This window comes from Balaenoptera ricei, chromosome 20 (genome assembly GCF_028023285.1).
Source record: "Balaenoptera ricei isolate mBalRic1 chromosome 20, mBalRic1.hap2, whole genome shotgun sequence".
Lineage (NCBI taxonomy): Eukaryota > Metazoa > Chordata > Mammalia > Artiodactyla > Balaenopteridae > Balaenoptera > Balaenoptera ricei.
In genome coordinates, this window is record NC_082658.1 from 6,568,548 (window position 1) to 6,583,993 (window position 15,446).

At 58.0% G+C, this 15,446-nt stretch overlaps 1 protein-coding gene across 3 annotated transcripts in view; it reads left to right on the plus strand.

Moving 5' to 3' along the window:
• The first annotated feature begins 1,794 nt into the window (after window positions 1–1,794).
• TTYH2 (tweety family member 2) overlaps window positions 1,795–15,446 on the plus strand; it is a 38,844-nt gene continuing 25,192 nt past the window's right edge. For 2 of the 3 annotated variants that reach the window (XM_059907890.1, XM_059907891.1), the window contains exons 1-3: window positions 1,795–1,963; window positions 9,503–9,675; window positions 15,061–15,172. In XM_059907890.1, the coding sequence (XP_059763873.1) occupies window positions 1,835–1,963; window positions 9,503–9,675; window positions 15,061–15,172 (414 nt within the window). In that variant the 5' untranslated portion in view covers window positions 1,795–1,834. The remainder of the gene's footprint in view (window positions 1,964–9,502; window positions 9,676–15,060; window positions 15,173–15,446) is intronic. The other variant, XM_059907892.1, reaches the window with a different exon arrangement.

The window sequence follows — 15,446 nt, forward strand, 5'->3', positions numbered from 1 at the left end:
TCCTTCAGCTCTCACCTCACGCGTCTTTCTTCAGGAAATGTCCCACCCTCCCAAGACTCTGTCCCGATTCACACACTGACACCGGGCTCTTGAAAGCACTTTGGCGTGGGGGGGGGGGGGGGCGGGGGGCGCTGGGCGGGGCTGGGGTTGTAGTTAATCACTGTGTGGGATAAAGGCTGCCTCCCCTCACCTATTAAACTTTCCATGCAGGCAGGAACGTGTGTTTTTCTCATCACTGTATTCCCTAGAACGGAGAAGGTGCTCAATCAAAATCTGTTGAATTAATGAAAGGAAACCCCAATGACAGGAACGGTGCTCTCCAGCTTCTGTGCCTCAGCTTTGGGCCTGCGCAGATCGGACGGCCGCAGTCAGGCTCAGGGAACCTTGACCTGGACCGCGACCTCCCGGAGGAGGGAGAGGTCTCGACCACAGAACAGGACTCCCATCTCCCAGCCCTGGATCCCTGATAGGGGAAGGGGCGTGTGTGGTCTCTCCCCCTCTAGCAGCCACGCTGGAGTTTCACCCGCATCCACCCCGTTCCCCAAGCCAGAAACCTAGAAGTTTCTCCCAGGTCTCTTTTCTCACCGGTGTCTCTACCCCCTCGCTACCACCTCTCAGACTGTCTGCAACTCAAGCCTGATCCCTTCAGGACCCCTTAACCGCCCCACACCCACCTCACCGACCTCAGGCGGCCCTTTACCCTGCCCTGGACCTTGTCCCAAGCCTTCCCCCTCCTTCCAGCCCCGTGCGTCCCGCAGTCACGACACGCTGTTTGGGTCGCAGGACGGCGCGTCCCTCCGCGAGGCTCTGTCGGATCCGGGACTGCCCCCACCGCATCCCCCGCATCCTGACGCGCTGACCCTGCTCTGCTTTCCTCCAGAACATCGCTAACCTAGCACGCTGTCCGTCTTCACGTGGGCACTGCTACCACCTGCCGCTCAACTGCGATCCCCTCCCAGCCAGAGCTTCCATCCTCTTTTGTTCACGGACGGAACAGTGCCTGGCACGTAGTAGGCGCCCAGTAAACTTGTGTTCTCGACGGTTCTGGCGTCTCCCTGGGATGTCCGGCCCTTCCTGGCACTCCCAGTGCTCCCTCCCCTCCCCTCCCCTCAGGACAATTCCAGGGTCTCTCCCCAGGGGACCCGCCCGGTCCCGCCCCGTCCCGCCGGCTGGTAAGAATCAGCTGCTTCTCTTAATCCCCGGGGCTTTCCAGGCGGCACCCGTTAGTTGTTTGGGCAGATGGGCTGGGCGCTCCCAGGGCAGGACCAGGTCTTTGAACCCACGTGGCTTACAGAGTGAATGCTCAATCACGGTTGAGAGTGAATTCGGAACTAGTGACCCAGGACTGGGTCCCTTCCTTCCCCAATCAGTCAGTTCGCTACCCTCTAAGAGCGCTAGGAACGGCCGGCCTCGCCTCTCACGCCGTGACTGCCCGCGGCACTCAAAGACCCCCTACATGCTTGCTTTGATGCTAAGTGACCAGAAGCCCGGGGACCTAGAGAGTGCTGTTCAGAGACAGATTCAGAAGCCTTCTGGGGGCTGTTTCCACTGCTCCTTCCGCCTCTCTCGCCCGTGGGGCCAGGACAGATTCCAGACCAAAAACACGCTTCAGGCTCTTCGGCGTGACCCCTTGCAGCCGGAGGGTGAGCACAGGGCGAGGAGCACCCCCAACCACGGAGGGGGCGGGGCGGGCGCGCGCGCTCAGGGGGCGGGGCCTAGTCCGGGGCGGGGCCCGGGGCGGGGCCCGGGGCGGGCGGGCGCGCGTCCCGGGCCGGGCGGCGGGCGGCGGGCGGCGGGCGGCGGCCGCAGCGGGCGGGCGCACTCCGGCAGAGCCATGCTGGCGGCGCGCGTGGAGTATATCGCGCCCTGGTGGGTGGCGTGGCTGCACCGCGTCCCGCACGTCGGCTTGCGCCTGCAGCCGGTGGACAGCACCTTCAGGCCCCGCGATGAGAGTTACCAGGAGGTGAGTCCGCGCCGCCCCCGACCCGGCGCCCCAAGTCCCCGCGCCACCCCTTCCGCCCTCCCAGCCCGCCGCTCTCCACAGGCGTCCAGACCCCGCCCCCCACTCTCCCCGCAGCCTCTTCGCCCCTCTCCCCTTTCGCCGCGAGTCCTTGGCCCACGGCCCTCCCGTCTGGGAACCTCATGGGCCGGGACAACTGGAAAGATGGGAGTTAAGCCGGCCGAGGGACACGGGGGGGAAGGGCGCAGAGGCTGCCTGCGGGGGGGCGGGGAGGCCGAGCGCCGAGGGGGAGGGCAGCGCCGCGGGCGTAGGGGCATTTGTGCCCGTACCCGGGGATTCCGCCGCGCCGGCTGCGGCGATGCTGAGGAGCGCCGCGCCGTTTTCCTCCTGCGGTTACGCGACGCGCGCTCTCTGGGAGAAGTTTGGGCAGAAACTGACCGGAGTCTCCCGGTTCGTCTCCGCAGCAACCCTCCTCCCCAGCCCCTGCTTGCAGCGTGGAAGCCGCTGCCAGCACCTCTACTTGGGCCCCCCTGGAAGGCGACAGAGCTGGGGGAGAGGGGTGTGGACCCTCAGCTACGTGTGGATATTTGGGGGAAGGAAGGTGGCCCCCATCAGCCCCATCTCACACCGGCGCACCCTCCTTCTCTGTACAGACACACCTTGTAGGCCCTGGATTCCTGGGGTCTTAGCGGCTTGGCCAGCCACTCGCCTCATCCCTGCAATTCTCCTCGCCTTGCCCTGCTCTGCTGGCCTCCGCAGTTTCTGCACCCCTGGGGAGAAGGGGTGCTCGCCAGGCTTCCCCGCCCAGACGAACTGCGGAATCTCCCAGCCTTCCCAGGTGTGGCCCAGCCCCCTCCAGCCCCTGTGGCCAGGCTGAGCAGTTTTCTCAGCTTGGGGCAAAGATTCCGGGGCCTGGAAGTCCAAGATGGGGCCCATTTGTTCAGCACTAAGCGCCCGTCTCAGGACTTTGACCCCCGGCGGCCTCTGCCTGCGTGTCAGGCTCCCCGCGGCCTCCCGGTGTGAGGCCAGCCAGGGCAGAGCGGGGCCTCCGGGGAGGCTGAGCAGGGAGTCGGCTGTTCACCTCTCCGCTGCCAGGACTCTCTCCTGCAGGGCGCCGGGGATCCTGATCCAGTAGGGGGTGCGGGGCGCCAGCGACAGGGAGTCTAATAATAACCCCGAGTGTCCCCGTCACCCTCGGGCCCCAGGCAGATGGTGCCTGCCCTTCCAGAAGGAGGAGAGAATCAGGACCCCTTCCTGCTCTTAGGCAGGGATCCGTCGCCCGGTTTGGCTTCCCGAGTTCGTTTCCTTCCCTGTCCGCCTGCCCCTCCCTGTCCCCAAGCCCTGCCTGGGGAAGGCAGTTCCCTGAGAATGTAGCCACCTGGGGAGAGCTCCAGGGAATCTTCCGCTCCCGATGAATGCATGAAAAGAGGCGGATATGATTTCAGAGACAGCTGTGTTGCTTGCGTACTGTGTGTGTGTCCGACCCCACGTCCGTGTGTCCCAAACCCCGCGTCCCAGATCCTGCCCCTGGGGTCTCCAACCATAGCTTTCCCCTTTCCCCCGGAGGAAAAGTAAACTCTCGGCCTGGGTGGAGAGGACCTTGGTGTGTGGGGAGGGGTGGTAGGGCACTCCCCCCGCCAGAGACAGCTCCCGTCTGGCCAGCAGCTGTGGTTGGCAGGGCCTGAGCCTGGGCCACCCCCCTCGGTCCCCTGGAGAGGTGGCAGACGAGCCAGAGGGACCCACTCACAGCCCCTGCCCCTCTCCTCCCCGGGTTCAGACCCTGGCACACTGCTGGCATCCCCAGGGCCGCTGCTCCCCGGCCGCCTAACACCCAGCCCCACCCCTACCCTCTATGTCCTGCTTAGGCCGCCTGAGGGCTCTGAGTGGGAGATGAGTCTGGTGAGCCTGGATGGGAAGTCTGGCTCTGGGTATTTATTTAAGGCGGCTCCTATTTTGGTAAGTTCCCCTGTTGTCTGACCGTGGGTCTCTCCTGGACGTCCCCATCTTCGTCCCCTTTCTCCTGAGCGGCGATCACCGCCCGAGTCAGAGCACCACGTCAGTTAATGCCCTGGATTGGACACTTTCTGCTGTCAGTCATCTCAGTACTCAGCACACTTGCCTGGGGAGAAGCCCAGTGCTGGGCGGGCGGGGGGGGGGGGGGGGTGCGGGGGGGCAGGGAGGTCACGTGATAACCAAGGCCTTCTAGGCCCAGCGCTACAGCAGCTGAGTAGCTGGGACGGGGGCTGTGCCATCCAGCTATCTGCGTTGGAATCCCAGTTTTGTCACTTGCTGTTGACCATGGCAGGTGTCTGTACCTCTCTGAGCCTCACTTTCCTCCTCTGCAAGTATTAAATGAGATGTCCCTTGAAACATGCTTAGTACGTAGAGGGTCCTATAGCACGTGATAGGACCCAGTGACGCAAATCATTACGCAGACCGGGAGACTCCTTGAGGTTCAGAAACGTGTCCAAGTACAATAACCCATGGAGAACACAGACGGAAGATCTGTGTCTACACAGATCAGGAAGGACTGAAAGACTCATGCAGAGGGGGCTTCAGCTCATGCCCCAAATGTCCAAGTGAACAGTACTGTCCTGTGGTACTGTGTGTGTGTGTGTGTGTGTGTGTGTATGTGTGTGTGTGTGTGTGTGTGTGTGTGTACACAAAGATTAAATGGAACTGGGAACAGGCAGTGCGTCCTGGAAAGCTCCGGGGTGGGGACAAGCCGTGCAGGGGATCTGGAAGGCAAGGAGGTCTAGGAGTGAAAAGCAGGTCGCCTGGTGACTGGGACATCCTGAGCAAAGTCAGTTCCCAGAACTTCCTTGAGGAAGCAGAGCTCCCAGTCACTTTCTGGGGTCTTGGGGAGCCATGGAAACCCCCTGATGGCTGTCCTTCCATCCCTCCCTGCCAGTGGACTTGACCCTGAGTCCTCGCTCAGGCTACCTGGGCTCCATCCACCAGGCTCTCGGGGAGGTCGTGCCCGGTCTGTCTGCAGAGGCAGGTGAGGCGAGCCCCAGGTGGAGGAGGGCGCCCTGGCCCCGCTGGGCCCCCAGCCCCATCCAGGGAAGCAGCCCAGACCTCTCAGCCTGAGTCTGCTGACCTCTACCCGGGGAGAAGGAGTGGAGATGGAGCAGATCCCTGCTTCGAAGGGCTACTAAAGGGACCCGATCAGTTAGTGGGTGTAAAGCATGTGGCCAGCACCCGGCACTTCCTAAGTTGTCACAAGCCCTGCTTGGCAAGGAGGAAGCCCCAGCTGGCCAGGTGCCCATTGGACAGAGTTGGGGACAACAGAAAGGGCCCCTGGCACTGCCCCCAGCAGTGACTCCCAGAACAAGCCACTTCAGTTTCCTCCTTCAGTTGCCACCGTCACCACGCACCCACCTCCCCGGAGAGGTGGGAGACCAGACACTGAGGGTCTACTGTCCTTGAGAGGTCTGGAAGCTCCAAAATGCTGCGCAAAGGTTGACTGTTGCTTCTGCCGATGTGCAGGAGCCTCCTGTGTGCTCCCTGTTCCGTCTTTCCTAGTCCCGCATCCATAGCCCAGCCGTTCTCTTGGGACGCGCATGAGGAAGTAGAGGAGACACTCTTAATTTTTTACACGGAGGCACGGATTTCCGTGTGTTGACCTTAGGTGGTTCCGCTCATAGACTCCCCAGAGAGTCCCAAGTGTGTGTCCTTAGGCCGGGGGAGGCGGCGGGGGAGGGGCTAGACCCAGAACTATAGGGCTCCCCCAACTTGGGGGGCAGTCCTCAGGAGGAGAGGCCAGGCGGGGAGGCCTGCCGGCAGGATTTGAGAGGAGCCGAGCTTGGGAAGAGGAAGCCGCCTTCGCCCAGTCTGAGCCCTGAGTCACAGTCAGCGGGACAGTCACGCTGCCCCCTGCCCCCAGGGGTGGAGGGACTTCACCCTTATCCAGTCACTGCCTCTCCCTCCAGCTCCTCGCCCCCTGGCCTCACCCCTAGGCTGGCTCACTCTCTGTCTCCTGGGGTCTCGGGGCAAGGGGCGCTCGGGCTGTTGCCCACTCCCCTCACCCCAGTGCAGGAGCCCCTCGGGGTGCAGCTGCAGCCTCGGCGTTCCCAGAATGCCAGTCGGTCACTGCTGCCCCCAGCTCGGGTCCTGGGTTTGTGCTCTGGTTTCTCATCACAGAGTGACAAACCAGAGCTAATGGAAGTCACTGCGATGAGGGGAGAGGCCCGAGCCCTGACACGGGGGCTAGGGGCCGGGTGCTGGGCGGGACGGCGCGGTGGTGGCCACAGGAGATGACCTGGAAAGCTCCTTTCTCGGCTCTGTCGGAGCAGGAGGCCGTGTGAGCAGAGCTCCTGGCTTCCTCTGGACGGGAGGTCCTCCCTGTAACGCCCTCCCCCCACCCAGGCACATGGGGGCCTGCAGTGTTAATTAGGGGCTGGAAAATAATTGCCCGTTGGCCGGTGGCCGGTGACATCAAGGTGGCCGTGGGAGATGGCTCTCCAGGCTCCTCTTCCCTCCCCCCTCCAACTCCTCCTTCCTCTAACCCTAACCCTAACCCTAACCCCTCTGCCCCTGCCCTCGTGCTCCCAGCGCCCGAGGAAAGTTCTGGAGGGGAACTGCTAACAAAAGGGCCTCCGCATTTGGGTTTCCCAGACAGGGCCTCCCCAGGGCTGGGCTGCATCAAGGGTAATCGAACTGAGGCCAGACGCCCAGCTTGGGGAGCCCCCCCACCCGCCCCCCGGCCTCGGAATCCCAGGGCCCTGCACACGAGACGGGGCTTGCAGGAGGTCAGGAGGCCGGAGTGGGCTGTGAGGCGTGAAACGGGAGAGCCAGGGCAGGGGCTCGGGGGGTGGGGACGGGCTGTGGTTTGGAGAGATTGAAAGGGCACCAACCCAAGTCGAGATTACTTCCTGGAGGTCCTTCCTTGGTGGATGGGGACCCATGATAGAGTCAGTGGGTTTTCCTGTTTGGGGGGAGATTGAGGGTGAGGCTGTCCAGGGCAGCTGGGAGGAAGTCTGGCGGTTAACCAGTCTCTAATCTATACAAAAGCTTTATCCAGCTTTTTGTTACTTTCTTTTTAATTAGGATTAACTTATAGGGAAGTGCACATCCTTAAGTGTACACCTCAATACGTGTGTGTGTGTGTGTGTGTGTGTGTGTGTGTGTGAGTGTGTGTGACACCATCCCAGTCAAAGTGTATTCCTGACCCCCCAGGAGGCTCCATCCCACTTGATTCCCTCCCAAAGGTAGTTACTATTTGGACCTCTGTCACTACAGATGAGTTTCTCTGACTTCGCATCTTACGTCAGTTAAACCACACAGTCTCTGCTGTCATCTGGCTTGTTTCCTCCACCATTACATCTGTGAGATTCTCCCGTATCACTGGCTGTCGCCGCAGTTTACTTTTCATAACTGCGTCGTATTCCATTGTGTGGCTCCAATCCCTGTTATCTATCTGATCTCTTGTTGGTAGACATTTAAGTTGTTTCTGGTGTTTGGCTATTACCGCAGTGTTAGGCTGCTGTGAACATTCGTGCACGTATCTTGTGGGGGACATGAGCCCTCCTTTCTGCCAGGTGAGTATCCAGGAGTGGGGTTGCTGGCTCTTGCGGTATATGCACACTGCACAGTGGTTTACAACTTGTGAAGGGGGTCCTGGGCTTTAGCAGAGGGGCCTCAGGCCTGCGAGGGGGTGGCCAGGACAAAGCTTGGCATTTACGTCCACCCGCAGCCAGGGGTGCTCTGTATATCAGCGCTCTGCTAAGCAAGTCTGAAGAAAAGGTTTAGCTACTATAAACAGTTTGAGAAAGTCTGTTGATACTAATCAGTGCTTCCCCAACTTCAACGAGATACAGATCTCTTGGGATCATCTCTTGGTGCAGTTCTGATTCACTGGGTCCAGGGTGGGGCTTGAGATGCTGCAGTTCTGCATTTCAGAAGATGTCAATGCCGCAGGGTTGGTGAACTTCACTTTGAATAGCAAGGCTCTAAACCCCCATCCTTGCCTTCTTCCCCTTGGCCTGGGGCTACAGGGCCTCCAGTGAGGGGCATGGGCTGGGGGCCGGCTAGTGGCAGCTTCTTCCACCGTCTCACCAGGCCAGCCTCCTGGCACAGTCCATGGGACAGGCCCAGTGGCCCTGGCCCGGGAGCCCCAGCGCCTGCCACCCAGGAGGACTTCCGCAGGGGGGGTGTGGTCAGGTCCACTGGGCCTTCCCAGCTACCTGGAGGAGGAGGGCTTACGACCCATGCTGCTGAGTCGGTGGTCGGAGAGCAAGTTCCTGGCAGTACCTAAGACATATTTATCCCAGGTGGAGGTGAAAGCCACACTTCGTCACATCCACCCTGAGCCACCTCTCCTGTCCTCTTCTGGGCTGTCCCCACTGCTTTGGCCATTTGTCCGTGAGGCTCAGAAACCTGTCGGTCCAGGTGACCAGCAGAGCAGGTCAAGTCAGGGGTCCGCAGGCCGGCCCAAGCCCTCACGGGCCCGAGCGGCTGAGTGGGCTCAGCAGATACCCTCTCCCCTGTGAGGCTCTGCCCACCCACCTCCAAGACGACCCCGGGCCTCGGGACTGCAGGCCCCAGCCTCTGTGTTCAGGGTTGTCCCCTGGTGTGCGCATGCTCCTGCCTGAGTCTTGTCTCCCCCTTAGACCAGAAGGGTCCCAGTGTCTCCCCAACTCTGCTGCTCACCCTGCCCTGACAGCCCAGACTGGAGCGCTGGGGGCTCTGGGCTGGGAACGACTCGGGGCACGTGGGCAGCTGGGCGAGGCTGTCAGCTCAGGAGCCTGACTTAGAGCCAGGCCCAGTCCTGGCGGGCGGCCACCAGTCCTGGTGCCATCTGGTGTCCATCTGGCTGAATCAGGAGATTGGAAGGCAAGGAGTGGGGGGCTCTGGGCCTCCTGACAGATAGCGGCTCCTTCTGTAGGACCCTGAGTTGCTCGGCGGGCCTGAGATGGCATTTCCTCCCCCCTTCAGAATTCTGGGCTTTGCTGCCACAATTGGCATCTGGGGGTCGCCGTCCCTTTCAAGATGTGATGAGAGGGACGCCCCAGGTGCATCTCCTGACGTCTCCCCCCTCCCCCAGCGCAGAGTTGGCCTCTGGTTGAGGATGTACCCCGATACCTGGAACGAGGCTCGGTGGGGCAGATCCGCCAGGGCATCCCTTCCCTGCCTGCGACAGGCCCCACTCAGCTTCTGAGACACCCCGCCCAGTCCCGTGTCCTCCAGGAGGCCTTGGATGCTCTGATCCCATGGACGTCCGTCTCCTTGTCTCCCTCGGTCACACAGAGCACTGCCCACAGACCTCACTGTCCGGGGATGATTCCTGCCTTGTCTCTTGAGCAGCTCAGAGCATCCATCATCAGACAGGGCCTGGTCCGCACCTGCATCCAGGTGTGTAAGCCCCGGACCTGGGGGCCAGGCTTGAGCCACTCCTCCTAACGCCACTTGTCTCGTGTCCTCCCCCACCCACACCTGAGCTCCTCTGCCCCCCGCTCCCCACCCAGCCCGAGGACAGGGCGCTTCCCAACACCGCTGCCACCCATGGGAGCGAGTGCTGACCCCAGGCCTCTCCCTCCTCAGTCGCTGCTCTTCCTGGGGCTGGTGGCCGCCGTCGGGCTGGGCCTGAACCTCGTCTTCCTCGCGGCTTACCTGGTGTGCGTGTGCTGCTCCCTGCAGACCAGTGCGGTGCAGACCAAGCGTCGCCACCCCTGCTGCATCACCTGGACGGCCGTGGTGGCTGGGCTCGTCTGCTGGTGAGTGTCCCTCCGCGCCGGGCCCGGCGTGTGCGGCTCGGGCGGGGTGGGGGGGTCTCCGTGTGAGGCTGCGAGGCGGACACAGCGGAAGAAAAGTGGGCCTGACCATCTGGGTCTTGCCAGTGGTCAGCCTGATGACCAGGACACCCCTTCCTCGCCCTCCACTTCCCGCACCCCCCCCACCCCGCCGCCGGCAAACCCCAAGTGGCTCATCAACTGTCTGGCCACGTTCTCCTGCCTGAGCTCCGGGTACCCGGATGGGAGGGCCTGTCTCCAGGGTGAAAGCTGTGCCTTTTCTCGCCGAACAGTGGGAATCAGATGCCCTGGATGGCGAGGGGAGGTTCCCGAGCAACCCTAGCCCCTGCCCCGGGGCGGGCCTCTCCAGCCTGGCAGCGAGCTCCCTGAGCAGTTGACCAGCGACGTCTCTGCTCTCTGCGTCCTGTCCCCTCCCAGCGGCCGCCCGGGGTCTGCGATCAAAGTCTGACTCCAGTCCGGATCAATGCCATCTTCTCACAAGATCAATAGCTCTTAGCGCCATCAGCTGGGTCTTCTTTGCTTCGGATGGTGAAGTGAGGCTTTCTAACTTTGTGTCAGAGCCACGCTGCCCAGGCCATGTACACACACACACACACACACACACACACACACACACACACACACACACACGGGCCTTGTGTTCACCAGTTCTATTTGTCTTGTTTTTGTATCTACAGAGGTTTTTCCAAAAGCCCCAGTTCCTCCTGAAACGCTCCAGGGGGTGGTCCCGCTCAAGGGGTGGAATGCCTCGTGGCTAATTGTCCATTGTATCCAAGAACCCACAGCACTGTCTCGGCAGCAGGACAAGAGGCAGATGGGGCTCATCCCTAGCGGCTCACCTCATCCCCAGGGCTGTCTTCTCCGTTAGATCACGTTCAAGGTCCCGTCCTGCCTGCAGTAGTCAGGAGCGTCTAAGCCAAAAGATAGGCAAGAACTCAAAACAGCTTTGCAGGGGTGACAAAGCACCAAGCACGTGGAAGGGGACCAGGGCTGGGTGAGACATGCGGCCGGGGCTTAAGTCATAAACTTAAAGGAGAGAGATTGAGCCACGGTCACAAGTTCAAAGACAAGTATGACTCCCAGCAGAAAGGAGCCTCGTGCAAAGTACCTGGTAGTAAACAGCCCCCTCCTGAGAGTAAGGTGTGCAGGGCGGGCAAGGAGAGACAGGATGGAGACGCCAAAGAAACCAGCAGTGCTTTTGCTACTCAGGCGGCCCTCTCTCCTACGAACTCAGATTTTTCTGAAAAAAATACTGCAGATGACAGAAGAATACTTTGGAACAGTAAGAATGACTTCGGGAGGTCAATTCCCATAAGTAATCATTACCTGCCGCTTAAGGAAGACTCAAAACGGGAGTGTATGTGGCACAGCTCCTTCTTCAGAATTCTCCAGGCTACCTGTGCCAGGCACGAGGGAGCCGGCGATAAGAAAAACAGCCACCAGTTCTGCCTTCTTGTAGCTCTTGGTCTGTTGGGAGAGACAGAGGATCGTATGCTTGTCTGATTTGAGTACTTATGAATTAAAGGGTAATTTTGGAGGCAAGGCATAGGCGTGAAGTCGGATGGCCCACTCGAGTCGGGCGTTAACTGGGTGACAAGGGCACCAAGACCCACGGGATGAGAAGGCGTGAACTAGGCAAAGGTGGGGGCAGGCTGGGAGGAGATACTTCCATGCAGAGGGAATTGGAGTGTGTGCAAAGGCCCTGTGGTGGGGGGGAGAGGGGGAGCAAAGCTTTTTGTTTTTAACTTATGTTATTGAAGTATAGTTGATTTACAATGTTGTATTAATTTCTGCCGTACGACAAAGTGATTCAGTTATCCTTTTTCATATTCTTTTCCATTATGGTTTATCCCAGGATATTGAATAGAGTTCCCTGTGCTACACAGTTGGACCTTGTTGTTTATCCATTCTGTATATAATACTTTGCATCTGCTAACCCCAAGCTCCCAATCCATCCTTCCCCCACCCCGCCTCACCCTTGGCAACCGCAAGTCTGTTCTCTGTGAGTCTGTTTCTGTTTCGTAGATAAGTTCATTTGTGTCATAGTTTAGATTATTCCACATATAAGCGATATCATATGGTATTTGTCTTTCTCTGTCTGACTTACTTCAGTTAGTATGATAATCTCTAGGTCCATCCATGTTGCTGCAAACGGCATTATTTCATTCTATTTTATGGCTGAGTAATATTCCATTGTGTATATGTACCACATCTTCTTTATCCATTCATCTGTCGATGGACATTTAGGTTGTTTCTGTGTCTGGACTATTGTGAATAGTGCTGCTATGAACATAGGGATGCATGTGTCTTTTTGAATTATAGTTTTGTCCGGGAATATGCCCAGGAGTGGGATGCACAAAGCTTTTAAGGCACTGAGAGAAGCCAGTGTGGCTGGAGCAGAGGGGCGGGCGAGGGGGCTGGGGTAGGGGTGCAGCAGGGTGGGGGTATCAGCAGTAAGTGCAGCGGAGGTCCACAGTTACCTTCACTGGAGCTGTGCTCACATTGGAGCCCAGTTGGAGTGAGTTGAGGGAGACAAGCGGGGAAGGGGGTCAACAAAAGCAGAAGGAGAAGGGATACGAGGTGAGGTTGGGGGGATTAGGAGGGGGAGGTCTTGCTGAGCTCTGACAGCAAGGATCCCGGAGAAGAGGGGAGATTCAATCCGTAGAAGAAAGAATGAACAAGGCAAAAGCGATATGAGGAGAGCTCCCGTTGCTCCTCTCTTTGGGGGGAACAGTGGTTTAATATTTGAGAGAGTGGTGCTGTTATACCAGAGAGGGGGCAGAACCACAAACTTGTCTCAGAAGACCAGGTGCAATTATACAGCCCCTCCTGAGCCATCATCTCCGATAAATCCATAGACTATGAGAAGACGCAAAAGTAGAATCCTCCGTCGTTGAAAACAGGGAAAGGGAGATTTAAAAGGATGGGAGAGCATTGGCTTGAGGCCGAGTCCCCAGAAAACACTGGATCATGACACAGAGAACCAGCAGAGAAAGTTAGAAACACAAGGAGCAAACGAAAGGTATTTTTCAGAACATACTGAAATTTAAAAGATGGAGTGACTAAATAGAAGCTCATGGAAATACAATACGTTTAATGTATGAATATTTCTGCATTTGATCAAGGTCCTCCCAGTCTCCCTGCGGATGCTGTATTTACAGATTGTGTGGTGGTGCGGTTAAGTGGATTCAAAGCTGGTTGAACAGTTCTGGTTGAATGCAAAGAATACTGATTTACTCATGAGTTCACCAAACTGTAGCTGGTGCGTGCATGCGTGCGTGCGTCAGACACGTGAAGCAGATAGGAACCTTGTTTTAAAAGGCACATTCTCAGACCATACTGGTAACAAATGGGTGCGGTGTGCCCCCCCACCCCCACCTGCGCTTTTAACAGGTGATTCTGTCCTGTGGTCCATGGACCACTTCCTGAGAAACCCTGAATTAGGGGTCAAGGGCACCCTGGAAGGAGGTTTCTATAACAGTCTCCCAGGGGATTCCATCCCAGGTCCTGCCCTGTTTAAAGAAAAAGGGTAAGCGTTTGCACACGTGCCTTCATCTTTCCCCCTTGCAAAATCAGCGTTTTGGATGAAAACTCAAGGAAGCTGTTTAATGAATCTTGAGAGGACCGCCAATGGTGTGAGTCAGATAAAGTATGATCAGTGACAGAGGCAAGACTTTGGATGATTTGTTCAGGCTGGAATGTTGGGCTAAAACCAACTAGATGAAATTTCACAGGGATGGATTTAAAGTTCCGCTTTTGTTTAAAACAAACAAAAAGCAATATGGCAATAGAGGAAGAAGGGACGCCTGGGCTTAGCGGCAGTTCCTGGGGAGAAATCCAGGGATATTAATGGACCACAAGGTCAGTGACAGGGAGGGAGGACCCCAGGGCATTAGCCCCCAGTGCTCGGAGCTGGAGGGACCAGCTGGGCTTGGGTGCTTCACTCAGAGGCCACGTTTAAGGGTGACATGGACTGATTAGAGAGAGTTGAACGAGAGGATGGTGTAGACCGGGGTCTGGAGGACACATCTGACTCGTAGAGCAGAAAAGGGGTGACACGGAGCCCCATTCAGATGTCTGACAGGGTGCCTTGCAGAACTGGAGGCTGATTCCAGTCTGGCCCCGAGGACAGCCAGGAACCAGCAGGTACGTGATTGAAGGTGGTAGGCTTCAGCTCAACCTAACTCAACCTAACAAGGGACTTTCTAGAAGCCGGAACTTTTCAGTAGGACAGATGCCTCTTGGGTGGTGTGGGGAAGTGGAGGGGAAAGGATAGAGAATGGAGGGGGCACCCCCAGCCCTTGGAGGGTTTGGGAGAGGTGAGTGTGATTTCATGAGACCTCAGTGGTCCCCAAGCCCACGTGTGTCAGAGTCACCTGGGGAGCTGGCAAAGGTACAAGTTCCTGAGCCCCTCCCAGACCTACTGTAGCATCAAAATCCCTAGGGCCCGGCCAGCAATCTTCCACCCTTCAGAGCCCCGGGACTGGAGAACAGGAGTATTTTCTTGTTGGCTGAATGAAATGTGCTTCAGAGCTAGTTGGCCAGGCCAGAGACCGCTGCCCCAGAACCTTCCTCCCTCCCCCGGCCAGCCCACCTGCCAGAACTCTAGACCACCCCCTCTCCCCTACCCCCAGGAAAGAATTCCTCAGCTAAAGTCAAAAACCTGCTCTCATGGATGTTTAAAGGCGCTTTCATCATAATTGCCAAAGCCTAGAAGCGACCGAGAAGTCCTTCAGTAGGTGAATGGCTAAATTGTGTTCATCCAAACAATGGAGTATTATTCAGCGCTTAAAGAAAGAAAAATGAGCTATCAAGCCATGAAAAAACATGGAGGAATCTTAAATACATATTACTAAGTGAAAGAAGCCCGTCTGAAAAGGCTACATACTGTATGATTCCAACCATATGACATTCTGGAAAAGGCAAAACTATGGAGACAGTAAAAAGATCAGTGGTTGGCATGAGGGATGAGGGAGGGATGGACGGGCAGAGCACAGAGGATTTTAAGGGCAGTGAAATTACTCTGTATGATACTGTAATGGCGGATACATTTGTCCAAACCCATAAGATTGTATTACGACACCAAGAGTGACCCTAATGTAAACTGTGGACTTTGGGTGATAATGATGTGTCCATGTAGGTTCATCAGTTGTAACAATTGTCCCATTCTGGCGGGGACTGTTGATGGTTGGGGAGGTGGTCTGGGCATGTGAGGCGCCACAGGGTATATGGGAAATTGCTGTACTTTCCATTCAATTTCATTGTGAAGTCAAAACGGCGCTAAAAAATAGTATACTAACAAAGTTTCTCCTCTGGGTGTCACCTCTAACTTTGGGGTCTTGCCCCTAGTGCTGCGGTGGGCGTTGGTTTCTATGGAAACAGCGAGGTCAACGACGGGGTGTACCAGCTGATCTACTCCCTGCACAATGCCAACCACACCTTCTCTGGGATCGATGTGCTGGTAAGGTCGCGGGCAGCCGGTGAGGTCAGCGTGGTGGGAACGAGAGCCCCAGTCAGAGCCCAGCCAGCTCGGCTCCAAGGGGGCCGGACTCCCCTTGGGGGGCTGCCAGGTGGTCCCGCCAGGAGCCAACCGGCGATTTCTGCTCCCCAGGCTGGGGGGCGGGGGGCGCGGCAGGGGTAGGAGTGAGGACCGAAGGAGAAAGGCTGCGGGGTCCTGGGGGGCAGGACGGCTGTGGGACCAAAGCCCGTCCATCTTCGGCAGAGCTGAGCAGTGT